The sequence below is a fragment of the Adiantum capillus-veneris genome, chromosome 25 (genome assembly GCF_014529385.1).
Source record: "Adiantum capillus-veneris isolate H3 chromosome 25, ASM1452938v2, whole genome shotgun sequence".
Classification (NCBI taxonomy): domain Eukaryota; kingdom Viridiplantae; phylum Streptophyta; class Polypodiopsida; order Polypodiales; family Pteridaceae; genus Adiantum; species Adiantum capillus-veneris.
In genome coordinates this window covers 138,880,042-138,894,770 of record NC_140955.1, presented here as the reverse complement: position 1 = coordinate 138,894,770, position 14,729 = coordinate 138,880,042, and the positions used below count along the sequence as shown (strand labels likewise).

The window sequence follows — 14,729 nt, the reverse complement described above, 5'->3', positions numbered from 1 at the left end:
ATCTAACCCCTCTAGCTCGAGGATGACATCCCGATAGTGCAAGATATATTCCAACAATGATTTATGCTATCGCATGGAACACTCATCCCAAGCCGACCAATTTTTGTACGCTTCATTCGTGGGAAAAAATTCCTTTCTAGACACAGCCAGCCCAAGTCTGTGGTATGATGTTCTTCTCCTTGAGAGACATCCACCATTTTATAGGCAATGCCTTCTAATGTCATACTTGTCTGGAGTGCTGTGACTGCATGCGGAGTACTCCACAAATCGTGAATTCCTTTCCACTTACTGGGAAAAATGATAGGGTAGGGAATGGTCATTTAATGACCATTCCTCACCCCACTTACTGGGAAAGATGATAGGGTAGGGAATGGTCATTTAATGACCATTCTCCATAATATTGACGACCACATAATATTGACGACCACATGGTGACCAAAGGGACCGAGAGCCATGGTGGGAGTCAATATTATGGGAATGGTCATGAAATGGTCATTCTCGACTGTCAGGGTCACTGGGAGGGGGGACAAGTGAGTGTGGCTTGCACTCTGTACAGGTATGTATGTTAATGTATGACAATTGCATGTATTGTATTCTGACAAGGTGAGATCAACTGGAGCAGGAAGTCTGCAAAAGTTTATTACGTGCGTTGACCTGGCTTGCACTTATTGGAGGAGGAAGCTATTCCGTGCGCTGACTTGGCTTGAAGTGATTGAAGGGGGAGGCAATGATTATGGAATTATTGATTCAAGCTACTCAGGTGGCATGCAATGATTGGCAATTATGAGCTCGAATTCTGGCGAACTGAGTTGGAAACCATTTATTGGTTACAGACTGTCAACTACACTCTGAACACTGACTTGTCATGCATTGAGAGGCTTTGCAGGCTGGAGCTTTGCAAGGTGAATGAAGCAATTTTGCGCAAGATAGGAGAGGGGAAAGGCTAGGAGTAAAATGGAGGAAGAGTGGAGCGTCCCTATCCAAATCGATATCGTGGCTGCATACACTCAAGACGAAACCTACATACATTCAAGACGGATAGCTTCCTCTCCGGTTTTGGAATATCCAGATAATGATAGGAGGCCGAGAATGTTAGTTTTGGGGGGGGCCTTGCACTGCAACCCACCTCTCTCTCTCTCTCTCTCTCTCTCTCTCTCTCTCTCTCTCTCTCTCTCTCTCGCCCCCCCCCCCAGTCCAAGGGAGGATATGCAAACACATGTAAAGGGCACTCCTTTTCCAGTTATAGAATGATGAATATAAATAGTGCTAAAGTTTTTTTTAAAAATGGGGCAAGTTTTGTATGCAGGTGAGAATGGTGATGCAGCGAATGATCACAACCCAATGTCTATGGAGAGCTCACTCTCCCTATCCTTCTCTCTCTCTCTCTCTCTCTCTCTCTCTCTCTCTCTCTCTCTCTCTCTTTGCCCCTTGCATGGCCCTTATCTTGCCTGACACCATTGGGCCTTCATGTGCCCTTCCTTTCTCTGCCTCTGTACTAGTTCTGCCACCATCTCTCTCTTTCTCAACCATGGCAGGTGGCTTTGCTACGGTGATGGCCATTGATGTTGATCCATGGGCATTGCTAGCTTGCAGGATCAACGTAGTTGGCTCCTCCCCCTTTCTGTTGTGTTTGTTGGCTTGTGTGACTCTCTCACCCGCCACCACACATCAACTCTCTATTCCTAGTTGATTACGTCCAACACAAGAATGGCTTCTTGCATGTTGGGAGCAGGAGGAAAGGATCACGTGGGAGGAGCAACACCCACCATAGAAGCCTGCAAAGACGATGCCAATCTCACCTCTAGCATGCTTGCTTGTGCTTTTCCCTCTCCTTTTTACTTCATTTCTTCAACAATGGTCTTAGAAAAAGACCCTCTCCATAGCTATATAGAGATGCTTTAATTTTTGCTTAGTCAAACAAGAGCTAAGATCCTCTTTCAAGCACAGGGCTGCAGCCATCTGCGTATTTTCAATATGCAACATGCATGTGAACTCTCTCTCTCTCTCTCTCTCTCTCTCTCTCTCTCTCTCTCAATTTAGTTCCATGGAAATCTTCGCCACCACGCACACAAACCATGTGTTTGCTCTGTGTATACTGCTTTTCTTAAAATACAATACATCATGCAATTGAATTGTTCTTACTTACCTCGTAATCTCCAAATAGAAGTAAAAACAAACCCTTCAAATTTGAAGTAACAAAAAAAAAATCTCCTCATTGACAACTCTCCACCCAACCTTTGTTTATATAGGAAAAGGTCTAGCCCTTTTTGAGATAACGAATGTGAACCAGCCCTTGAGGCTCCATTGTCACTTGGAATTTTCATTAGCCTTCTGTCCCACACTTGCAACTTTTCCTTCTTATAAGCACCTCTGAGCCGATTCCTATCTGCTTGTCTCAATCTATGGCTAATCTTGGCACCTTTGTCCTTGTGTTGTGTAGTGCACACTTGAGATGTTTAGCCATCTAGCCTACTTACATACTTGCACTTGGTTTATCTTTAAGATTTAAGCCTTGTTCAAAGACCCTAACTAGTGTAAGATTTTGTAAATTCACTAACCTTTGATTGATTGTCACTTTGTAAATCCGTGAAGTTTTTAGCAGGTGTTTTAACACTCTCTCTCTCTCTCTCTCTCTCTCTCTCTCTCTCTCTCATGTGGCTTCGTTTTGATATCTCTATCACGCGCTTCCTTTTCCTCCCACAATTAATAAATATCTTACACATAATGAATAACATCAACTATAACAATTATCAGTAACTTTTTTCTTCCCCATTTGAGAGGCCATACATTTTTGCTAAATTCGACGCGGACACAGCTAAGGAAGCACCCCCCATTTGAGAGGCCATACATTTTTGCGCTAACACAAATAAGGAAGCACCTTCTCTGGAGCTTCAAAAATTTTGTTGACTGACTTCTCTCTCTCTCTCTCTCTCTCTCTCTCTCTCTCTCTCTCTCTCTCTCTCTCTGTCTCTGTCTCTCTCTGTCTGTCTGTGTGTGTGCGCGCGCGCGCGCGCACATATATATGTGGATCTCCCGAAGGCAGGGTTGAGTAATTGCGAGAGATGGCCAATGCTAAGGCTATGTATTTTACTCTGGAGATGGCGGACACGGAACGAAGCCTCGAGCAGCCGGACTTCAAGCACAAGTGTAGCAAAGAGGCGTCGTCGATGGGTAGCTGCCATAATCCATCTGGGTTTGCCACAGCAGATGCTTTTTCGTCTTCGCTTATATGGGCATGCTGCAAGACCAAGGATTTGTCCAGAGGGAGCAGGCTGCATGATGAGCTTCAGAGAAGAGGGTTGGTTGAGAAGAATTACTCAGACGCTTTAGTTACTATGTATGCAAAATGCGGTGAGCTCCAGAAAGCACAAGCATGGCTTGACATGCATAACAGCAACAGTATTATCCCCTGGACTGCTTTGATAGCTGGCTATGCCCGACAAGGTAAGGGCCAGAATGCTTTAGAATGTTTTGAACAAATGCGGCGCGAGGGAATTTCTCCTGATGCAGTCACCTACGTGTGCATCCTGAACGCATGCGCTGCGATTGGAGCCATAGACAAGGGCAAGCAAGTCCACAATGAGATCTCGAGGCAGGGGTTGTTGGGGCATAATATTGTACTGGGCAATGCTCTTATAGACATGTACTCTAAATGCGGTCATCTTCCTCAGGCACAAGGTGTCTTAGAGAAGCTCCCTTCTCATGATGTGGTTTCTTGGAATACTTTGATCACAGGATACGCTAAAAGGGGACAAGGACAACAGGCTTTGGAGTGTTTTGAACGAATGCAGGATGAGGGTATCCTTCCTGATACTGTGACCTATGTTTGCATTTTAAAAGCGTGTGGGTTGACAGGAGCCATTGACAAGGGAAAGCAGATACACAATGAGATTTTCAGGCAAGGTTTACTCGAGCATAATATCTTACTGGGTAATGCTCTTGTGGATATGTATGCCAAGTGTGGTGCTCTTCCACAAGCGCAAAGTGTCCTCGAGAAGCTCCCTTCTCGCAACATTGTCTCATGGAATTCGTTGATCACAGGATATGCTCAAAGTGGGCAAGAACATCAGGCTCTAGGATGTTTTGAACAAATGCAACATGAGGGCATTCTTCCAGATGTGGTGACCTATATGTGCATCCTGACGGCATGCGCTGGGATTGGAGCCTTAGACAAGGGAATGCAAACCCATGATGAGCTTTTGAGGCAAGGGTTATTGGAGGATAATACTCAGCTCGGTAATGCTCTTGTGGACATGTATGCCAAGTGTGGCGCTCTTTTACAGGCACAAAGTGTCTTAGAGAGACTTCCTTCTCGTGATGTGGTCTCGTGGAATGCTTTGATCGCAGGACATGCTCAACAAGGGCAAGGCCGACATGCGCTAGAGTGTTTTGAACGAATGCAATGCGAGGGCATCCTTCCAGATGTAGTGACCTACGTGTGCACTTTGAGAGGTTGTGCGGGGATTGGAGCGATTGACATGGGCAAGAAAATACATGATGAGGTTTTGAGGCAAGGGTTGCTGGAGCATAATACTGTTCTGGGTAATGTTCTTGTGGACATGTATGTCAAGTGTGGTGCTCTTCCACAGGCGCATAATGTCCTAGACAAGCTCCCTTCTCCAAACATCATCACGTGGAATACTTTGATTGGAGGATATGTTCAAAACAGGCAAGGTCAACATGCTCTAGATTGTTTTGAACGAATGCAACAAGAGGGCATCCTTCCAGATTCAGTGACCTATGTGTGCATTCTTACAGCGTGTGCTGGGACCAGAGCAGTTGAAAAGGGAAAGCAAATACACGATGAGATTTTGAACCAAGGATTGTTGGAGCATGATATTGTGCTAGGTACTGCTCTAGTGGACATGTATGCCAAGTGTGGTGCTCTTTCTCAGGCACAAAGTGTCCTAGAGAAGCTTCCTTGTTGCAATGTGGTCTCTTGGAATGCTATGATTGGAGGATATGTACAAAAGGGGCAAGGCCAACAGGCTCTAGAGTGTTTTGAACAAATGCAACGCAAAGGCATCCTTCCAGATGCGGTGACCTATTTGTTCCTCTTGACAGTGTACGCTTCGACTGGAGCCCTTGGAAAAGGACAACAAATACACTATGAGATTACAAGGCAAGGTTTGTTGAACCATAGTATTGAGCTGGGTAATGCTCTTGTGGACATGTATGCCAAGTGTGGTGCTCTTTGCCAGGCACAAAGTGTCCTAGAGAATCTCTCCTTTCGCGATGTGGTCTCTTGGAATGCTTTGATCTTGGGATTTGCTCAAAAGGGGCAAGGCCAACAGGCACTTCAATGTTTTGACCGAATGCAGCATGAGGGCATCCGTCCCGATCTAGTGAACTTTGTATGCATCCTGAATATGTGTAGCCATCTAGGTCTTGTGGAAAGGGGTCAAGAGTTGTTCGATAATATAGAAGCCATATATGGTTTAAAGCCCAATGTAGAATGTTTTAACTGCATGGTTAACCTTTTTGGCCGTGCTGGGCACTTAGCAAAGGCAGTCGAAGTTATCCAAGGGATGCCTTTTCCTGCCAACTCCACCATTTGGCATTCACTATTGGGCGCCTGTCGGAATTGGGCAGATGCCAGTGTGGGGACTTGGGCATTTGAACATGCAGTAGAGCTAGATAAATGCGATGGGACAGCTTACACTTTGATGGTAAATGTGTATTTGGCAGCTGGCATGCAAGAGAAGGCCAAAGACATTGAAGCTATGAGAATAAAGAATAAAGCTTGGAATGTAGAAATTTAGTTCTTGGATTGATCCAAATAGGATACTAGACAAGTTTGGGTGTCGGTAAAACATGGGCGGTCTAGGGTAGAGGAGCCATATAGTTCATATAGATAGTGGGAACCTGCCCCTAGAGATAGTCTACACGGAAACTGCTTCTACGGATTACCTAGCGGAGTTACTAGTAGCAACTAGAGTATGTAATTGTACTGTCAGTTAGAACCTAGTATGAGCATCTATAAATAAGACCCATTACTTTCGTTTTGGGCCAGTCGGTTTTTCTCAAAGCCTATTTTGTATGTATCATTGGTTGTTGGCACTCTTGTATCATCTTGTACCTGAGCACTAGGTGCAGTATCAATTGTACTTCTAAAGTTGTACTTTTGAACCATTCATAAATGTGAATATCAAAATTCCAGTTGTCTAAGTTCATGTTATTTGGATTCAATCTTTCAATTTAATTCAGTTTTCTTTTTGTTTGATTTTTCTATTTGGTCTTTTGAAGTTTGATTTTGTTCATCCCATCTGATCTAATATCTGACATCTTACTTTGAAATTCGAAACCTTGAATAGTTGTCAACTAACCGGTCATTTCATTTTGGTGATCATGGTGATGAGCTTAAGCTCTTGACATATTTAGAATTTAGAGTCAATTAGTTACCCACAATGCTGCCACATCATTCACAACGTGAGGAAGGAGAGCTACTATAGTGTTTGCTTAAGGCAAGGACCATATCACAACAGATGAGGAATTGGAACAAGGCTCCGATGGAGAACCATACTCTCAGAATGAGGAGATTGATATCAATCCAAAGAGAAGAAGGACAAGAAGAAGAAGAAGAGTATTTTAACGTCGTAGGAAACTATCCCAAGAGACCTTAAAGAGCTATCCGACGAGGAGAGTTGAACTCAATACCTGTTATCAAGAAAGGATGAGGAGCATTGAGCTTCTCAACATTCAGTACAATCAAGAAGACGACATTTACTAAGAGTTGGGAGATGTTCTCATTCACATGGGTCTTCACATTTAGATGTGAGAGACAAAGCAAAGGTTCACATTTACTAAGAGTTGGGAGATGTTCTCATTCACATGGGTCTTCACATTTAGATGTGAGAGACAAAGCAAAGGTTCACATTTACTAAGAGTTGGGAGATGTTCTCATTCACATGGGTCTTCACATTTAGATGTGAGAGGCAAAGCAAAGGTTCACATGGATGTTAATGATGCTAGTAGGCCAAAAAATTTATCAAGGGATGAGTCTAGCACGGTTATAAAAAATAACGATAACTATGATAGATGGGAGGCAGGAGCTGACCTATGGAACAATTGCAAAATCAGAATGCATCATTTAGATTGAGGAAGGAAAAAGTGTTTACATGATAGCTCTGAAAATCCCACAACCAAACAAGCAAGAGAGGATATCAAAAAACATGGACAATAGAGCCAGTACTAGCAATATGGACAATGGAGCCAATATCAGCAGTTCAGTTGGAAGAGAATGCTATTAATTTTTGTTTTTGTTAGAGGTAGGGGTAGAGCTAACTTTACCGGACGTAACTTCAATTGCTATACCTATGGAAAATATAACATTAGCAGAGTAATGTCCAAATAATCTGAAAGCGCAAGTGGCAGAGGAAAAGGTGGCAAAGCCAGTTCCAATGCGTGTGATCACTAGGAGTACTGAAGTTGTCATCAAAAAATTACCAGATGAGCCACCGATTCAAACGAAGCAAAGTGAACAAGCTTAGAATGGGAAGAAACAGAGAACTGTCTGCTAGGCCAAGGGAATGGCCAAAGCGGTGAATGAGTGACATGAGAAAAGGGAACTGGCAGCTCACATCACTCACGATCTGGAGAAGAGAATGCTTGGCTGAAGCTGATAATTTGGATCTAGGGACAAAAAATGTTCTCCAAGAATATCCATAAAAGGATCCATCACCTAAGAGACAAAAGAGGGCAGCAAAGGCAGGGCACTATGAAGACTGTTTTCCCGAGGGGAGGTCATCCAAGTCAAATAGTAGTTATGGGAATGAGCACGATCAGATTTATATCTAAGTATGTGAGAGAATCTAGAAGCTGACTATTGAACTTGATGATATCAAAAGAACGTTATCAGAACCTACCAATATTATCGGAAGGTAGAGGAAGAGAGAATACAGATTGACAATATATTTATCTAAAATTAAATATGACAAAGTGCTAGTCATCTAGATCGACTACAAGATCAAGAAATAGTGGAAACCACTATTATGGTGATTATGGATGGCAATGTGGGAGTTGATATTCTTGGGGTTAAACTGTCATAATAATCAATATCTAATTCTCCTAAATGATTTTCTCATATTAAACTGATCATTTAATGTGGGGAAGGCCAGGGGAGAAAAAGCTAGAATATTGGTTAAGCTAGCAGACCTGCCACAATAGGGATCCAAAGGAGGGAAAATAGAGATCCAAAGGGGGGGCCATCTGCAAAAGAGCCATGTGTAACAATGGGCTAAAAAGACCCTAAGGTTCAGCCCATTAAGACTTCCAAAATGCTAAGGTTCCAAAATTCAAAGGTTGTGTCCAAAGGTCAACCCTAGGGAAAATTGGATGCTTTGTGTGTGCCCTAAAAGTCTTTGCACATCCCTACATGGGAGGGGGCGAGCCCTAAAGGTAGGGGATGAGAGAGAAAGCCACACACACACACACACACACAGGCTCCCTTTACACAAAGGGAATGAGGGACACATGTCAGCTCCCTAGGCCAGATGCCCACAAGGTGTGCCCAATTTCTATTGGATGACCCTTGAAGTGGACCAATGAGAATTAAGCTAGAGTAAATCTAGTTTAATTAATTTAAAAACATTTAATAAAAGAAACCAATGAGAATTAAGTCTCCTAGAAGACTATTGGGCAGTCTCCCAAGGGGTCCAATGAGCATTCAGGAGCCCCATGGCTTGAATGATTCCTATTGGCCAGGAGGCAAAGGGGTCCAATGAGAGTTTAGTTTAATTATTTAATTACCTAAAGCTCTCACAAAAGGGGAAAGGGGGACACATGTCAGAAGGCTATCACTTATGCTGCTTAATTGTAATTGGCTTGACTTGGGGAGGGCAAATGAGGCTTCAGCAAGAGTAATTAGCAAGAGGGCTCGCCCAAGAGAGAGAGGGGGCTGATTTTTGGCAAGGATTATCACACACACACACTCACACAAGCTCATGTGTGAAGAAAGAGAAGACTATCTCTTCCCAAGCTTTAATGGAGAACTCATCACCTACTCCAAGCTTGTGAGATAGAAGCCTACATCAACACTCTCTTGGCATGTGGATGCAAATCCAACCAAGAGCCAAGCTTCAATGCATGCTCATCTCCTCTACCAAGCTAATTACTAAGCTAAGCTATGCTACATATGAGTGATTATGTGAGGAGATGTACATCTTTCTCGTAAGATACTCCTTCTTCCTCTCAATCTACTCTCATACCCTGCTAGCTCTCACCATCTTCGAAGGTGTGTGAGGTCTTGGGTCTGAGAACGGGGATAATTCAAGTTGTGTTTGTTAAGTGTTTTGCTTAGTGCATGAAGTTTCCATCTTCATTGCACTAGCTAGTCTTGAAGGAACACAAAGAATTGTATGGTACAATGTCTCTCTTGATGGGAGAAACCATAATACAAAGCCTTTTGGAGGGGGGACCGGCTCCATGAAAATCCGGTCCTCAACTGTTGTCAATAGCTTAATTTCTCTCTCTTTTGAAAGTATTGTCGATGCTATTTAACTAGGTGTTATGCTTTTTGTTGCTCTCTCCACCCAGGCACTCTTGTAATTCTCATTAGGAATCTATTATAATGAAATGCCCACTATGTTCATGCTAATTTTCGCTACACATAAGTTATTAGGCCATTAAATGTTACATAAACTGAGACAAAGACTAGGGATTTAGGAGATGAATTCTGCTCCTTCCATAATCATACTGCTAGACGAGAATGAGAACTTTTAGATCAGAGTAGAATCATGGAAGTTTAAAACAAATTTTCTGGTTCTAAATGTCCAAGGTGCATATAGCATGTTCTTAGGGAGGCCATGGTGGAGGAGTGTAGCAAGCCAAAGACTGAAAATACAAGGGTCCAATATAAGAATCTAGATTAACACCAGCAGCTCGAGAAAAGAAATGTGCCTATAAGAGATGCAAAAATTATAGGACCAAGAAGATAGAAAGGATGTTGCATCAATGAACATCTGTTCCATACTACCTGAAATATATATGAACACAGTTCTTGATCTTCAAAGGTAAGAACAACAAAAACAACATTATCCAGATAAGTTGACTAAGTCAAATCTAGGGAAAAAACTAGTTAATCTAAATGGAAGGCCTTCAGGAGAACAAGAAAGCCAGACAATTGGGAAAACTAGAACAGATGGAGAGGACATGGGAGACACGCAACAAAATGCACATGCACCTGAATGCTACAGGGCACCAGTTGATCATGAGGGCGATTCAACTAGTACAAATGATCCTTACAATGAATCTATGGTATACATGCATAGGAAAAGAAGCTAAATCACTAGCCAGAGGAAAATGGGGTGTATCGTCAAACTTCTTATCATCTGACTGGTTATTAATAGATGGTCAAGAACTACAGAAGTGGAACTTAGGTTCAGAATAAGATCCTAAGGTAATAAAGGTCAATAAACATCTCAAAGTAGAGATTAGATAAAAATTTAGGTAGCTATTTTAGAAGTATTGAGACATTTTTGCTTGAGAACATACCGATCTAAAAGGCATCGACCTAGAGGTGTGCCAACCTTGGATACCACTAAAATTAGATGCACAACAAGTACGACTCCAACGGTACAGGATGAGTCCAAATTATGCAAATAAGGCTAAGGAAGAAATTGGTAATCTACTAAAGGCAGGATTCATCACTAAATTGGAAAGTAGTGATTGGTTATTTCCCATTGTATTAGTTTCACAAAAGAATGAAAAGCTCAGGGTTCTGTGTGGATGATAGAAAACTAAATGCTCAAACAATTAAGGAACCATTTCCATTGCTATTCACAGATATGATGCTAGATGAGACAACTAAACATGAAATGTATACTTTCATGGACGGGCATAATCAGTTGAATGTATCAATAGAAGATCGGGAAAAAATAACATTTATCATTAATGGGGACCTTTCATGTTTTTGGTCATGCCATTTGGTCTATGTAATGCCCTAGCAACCTTTCAACGATGTATAATAGAGGTTTTCATTAGAAAATTTCGGAGGTCATTTGGAGGGCCTTGTAAGAAATTGTATTTCTCTCTCTAGAAACATTTTTTAAAATGCACTTGCACCTTGTGAGTAAGTCCAAAAGGACAATCAGACACTCTAAAAAGTAGATTTATATTCCCAATCGTCCTTGAAAACGATCACTTTTTTATTTAATACGAGCGTCTTTTTCAGGAGGCAGGTGCGGCGCATTCAATGCAGCTTACGTCATCACTGAAAGTTGAAAAGTCACAAAATATCAAATAGTGATATATTTTGAGACTTTTGACACCATCAATGCGTCCGGAACGCCAAAATACCCTAAAAACGAATGTCTACTTGTCTCATTCCGACATCCGGAGAGGCAAAAAATATCAAAATACCCCAAAAAATGGGTTTTTTACTTAAGGCGCGCGAGGAGGCATTCTAAAATTCTAAAATGCCCCTCTGTGCGCCGTTAGTAAAAAGCTTCTTTTAGTGATTTTTGGACAATTATCTTTCAAGAAAGCCCCTTTTTAGAGGTTTTTGGACATTTTCCTCTCAAAAAACTCCCTAAAAGAGGAAAAAAGGGGCTTTTTACTAACGGCGCGCGAGGAGGCATTCCAAAATTTTGGAATGCCCCCTCGTGCGCCGTTAGTAAAATGTTCTTTTAGGGGTTTTTGACATTCTTTGCCTTTTTGGATGTCGGAGCAAGGCAATTGGACATTCATTTCTAGGATATTTGAGCGTTCCGGACGCATTGACATTATCAAAAGTTTCAAAATCTTCCACCACTTGATAGTTTTGTAACTTTTTGAGTTCTAGTGATGATGTAAGCCGTATCAAATGCACCGCATCTACCTTCTGAAAAAGGTGCTCGCATTAAATGAAAGAGAGTGATCGTCTTCAAGGACCACTAGATTATTAAATGAAGAGAGGGACACCTTTTATATTTTTGTTAATATCAATCTATTTTTCTACGTAACGTAGGCTCTTCTCTCATTGGAGGAGCTTATTTTCCTATCTCTTCCAAAAGGCCCTCCAAAAGACCTCCAAAATCTCCTAATGCTATGAGTTCTTTCACAATGTTTGGAAATCTTTGTGGATGATTTCACAATCTTCTCATCTAAAGACATGCATCTCCTATTTATGGAGATGGTATTAAAAAAATGCCGAGAAAAGAGGATCTATCTAAATATCTTTAAGTTAGCATTCATGGTTTGGAAGGGATAGCTATTGGAACATATTGTGTCCAAACATGGCATAGAGATGTCTGAAGACAAGATCCGAAGTGTCTTATAAGCTAGAGCACCAACAAATGTATCTGAATTGAGTTTGTTTCTAAGATATATTTACTTTTATCAAAGGTTTATCTATATGTTCACAACAAAGTTCATTCCATTATACAAATTAACCCAAAAGGGAGTTAAGTTTATCTGGACTCCAGAATGTGAAGCTAGTTTCCAGTCTCTGAGGGATGTGATTAGTATAAAACTAATCCTTTGCCAACCAAACTGGGAGGTTTTCATGTTCATATAGATACTTCTGGTATGAATATGGGAGCTATTTTGGCACCAATATATGTAAAAACGGATAATCCAATATACTTTGCAAATTCAGCATGACATAGCAAGAGTATTCAATAATAGAAAGAGAAGCAGTGAAAATGGTCTATAGTGCCACAAAATTCAGATATTATTTTTTTGGGAAATCTAGTTTATTTTTATGTGGATCATCCCGCTTTACTCTATCTGATTAATAAAGTGGTCATGGATGGTGTTCCTTCTAGAATTTGAATTTAAGATTTTCCATAAGCTTGACAAGACTCACAGTGATGCAAATTTTCTATCTATACGTACTAAAGGTCTCATTGACATCTTTGAGGAATAGATTGGGCATTGATGTAGTGTTAAGAAGATGTGTACCTATGTAAGCAAGGATGCAACTAATCATTGAGGCACACACTAAAAATTTGGCAAGAAAATTTTCTATTCACAACATTTATAAGAATATTTTGCAAGCAGGGTTATAATGGCAAAGTGAGATGTCAGATGTTAGAGCTTTTTGTAAAACTTGTCATATTTGCTAAATAAAGGGTAGAACCAATGCAACAGATATGACATCTTTGATCACAATTCAACCCTTTTTATGAATTGGATTTTGGATTTCATGGGACCATTCAAGAAAGTCACTCCCAAGAAGAACAAGTATATAGTCATGGCTACAAGTTATATCAAAAAGTGGACGGAGGCTAAGGAAATGACCAACAACAAGCCAAATCCACAGCTTGGTTCTTCCATCGAGCATTGGAAATCTATACCTTACTATCCTAGATGCACTGGATAGGTGGCTGAGAGCTACGTTGCATTTATACGCCCGTAAAATCATTTTTATATGTATAAAAGGTAATTAAATGCATATTTTTGTATTATACATGTTTATCCATGTGAAGTATATTTTGTATATACATAATCTTTTTTTATCCTACTTAAATCACTTTCAAATGCCAATCAAAATCTACACAAGGCAAGAAATCACTATTCAACCTACCGAAATCACTTCAAGTGTGAGTCAAGCTCGACATGTGACATGTAATTTTTACTTACCAAAGCTAAATGACTTCCAAATGTGAGGCAAACTCTAAATAAGGCAAGCGATTACTATTCTACCTAACTAAATCACCTCCAGTGTGAGCATTCCTCTACACTTGACAGAGAACCATGATCTAAGTCTACCTAAGTTACTTTTAAGTGTGAGCATGGCTCTACACAAAGAAGTAAATACTAATTTAAGTTTAAACGTTTTATTTATTGCTAAAATAAACTTTATTTCTAATTAATAGCTCAATGAACAAAAGATATATATACTTTTAGTTTTTCAAGTTTTAGAGCTCACCTTTGAGGTAAACTCAAGGAAAACTTTTCGCTAAAGATACCCACAATGGTAAAAGTCTCGCAAAGGATGACTGTATATAGAACTTGTTTTTTATGGAGCTATATTTTGATCAAATTACTTGGCTGAGGTGGCATTGTATACTATGCCCGTTTAATTGTGAGGATTGTATAATATGCTTGAGTAAAACATAATATATGTACAAATCCATTATGACTAAGATAATTCAAAATGAACCTCACACCTGGGATGAAAAACTTTAGGCAAAACTCTAGGCATATATAACAATATACAAGCTCACAACTAGAATGAGAACATTCAAAATGGTGTATGGGAATAGAAGAAGCTGTATTGGGGATTCGGTGTTCCTAGTCTCTGATCAACAATAGAACATGGTATGTATTATAACTCAACTCAGAAGAAGAGATTGGATGAGATTCTCAAGCTAAATGAAATTAGACAAAGAGCAATGCTAGAAAAGGAAGTGGTGCAACAATGAAGGGAACATTAGCATTTTAGTAAGCGAAAAGTAAGGGAATCCACAAAAGGAGATGTGGTTTTGCTATACCGGCCAAAGTTAGACCCAAGAAACCCAATATAAAGATAGCATGGTCAGGAACCTATGAGATGGATTGGGTTTTCTCTAATGGCACACTCAGACTAGACTTGGCTAGATTGATGTTTTCTAAAATCTATAATGGATAAAAAATTAAGCTTTATTATTGAACTCTAGCAGAACTCTAGCAGAGCCTCTAACACTAGTGATGAGGTAGCCAAAATCTTTGACTCTATAAATCCTCTATTGGACTTATTTTTAGTCGAATCTAAAGGGGTTATATTTAACAAGGAGATACAACCAGAGAATGGTAGAAAGGTTTCCAAA

The 14,729-nt window shown here is 40.6% G+C and overlaps 1 protein-coding gene across 1 annotated transcript; it reads left to right on the top strand.

Annotated features, from left to right (window-relative positions):
• Positions 1-2,862: 2,862 nt before the first annotated feature.
• Positions 2,863-6,163, top strand: LOC147425740 (pentatricopeptide repeat-containing protein At4g13650-like). The gene has a single exon (XM_086500121.1). It carries the CDS (start codon positions 3,063-3,065, stop codon positions 5,760-5,762), a length of 2,700 nt encoding a protein of 899 aa, XP_086356247.1. The 5' UTR covers positions 2,863-3,062; the 3' UTR covers positions 5,763-6,163.
• Positions 6,164-14,729: the final 8,566 nt, after the last annotated feature.

Excerpts from the sequence above, each read along its gene's own strand:
- LOC147425740 (XM_086500121.1), top strand. The coding sequence starts at position 3,063 with ATGGCCAATGCTAAGGCTATGTATTTTACTCTGGAGATGGCGGACACG.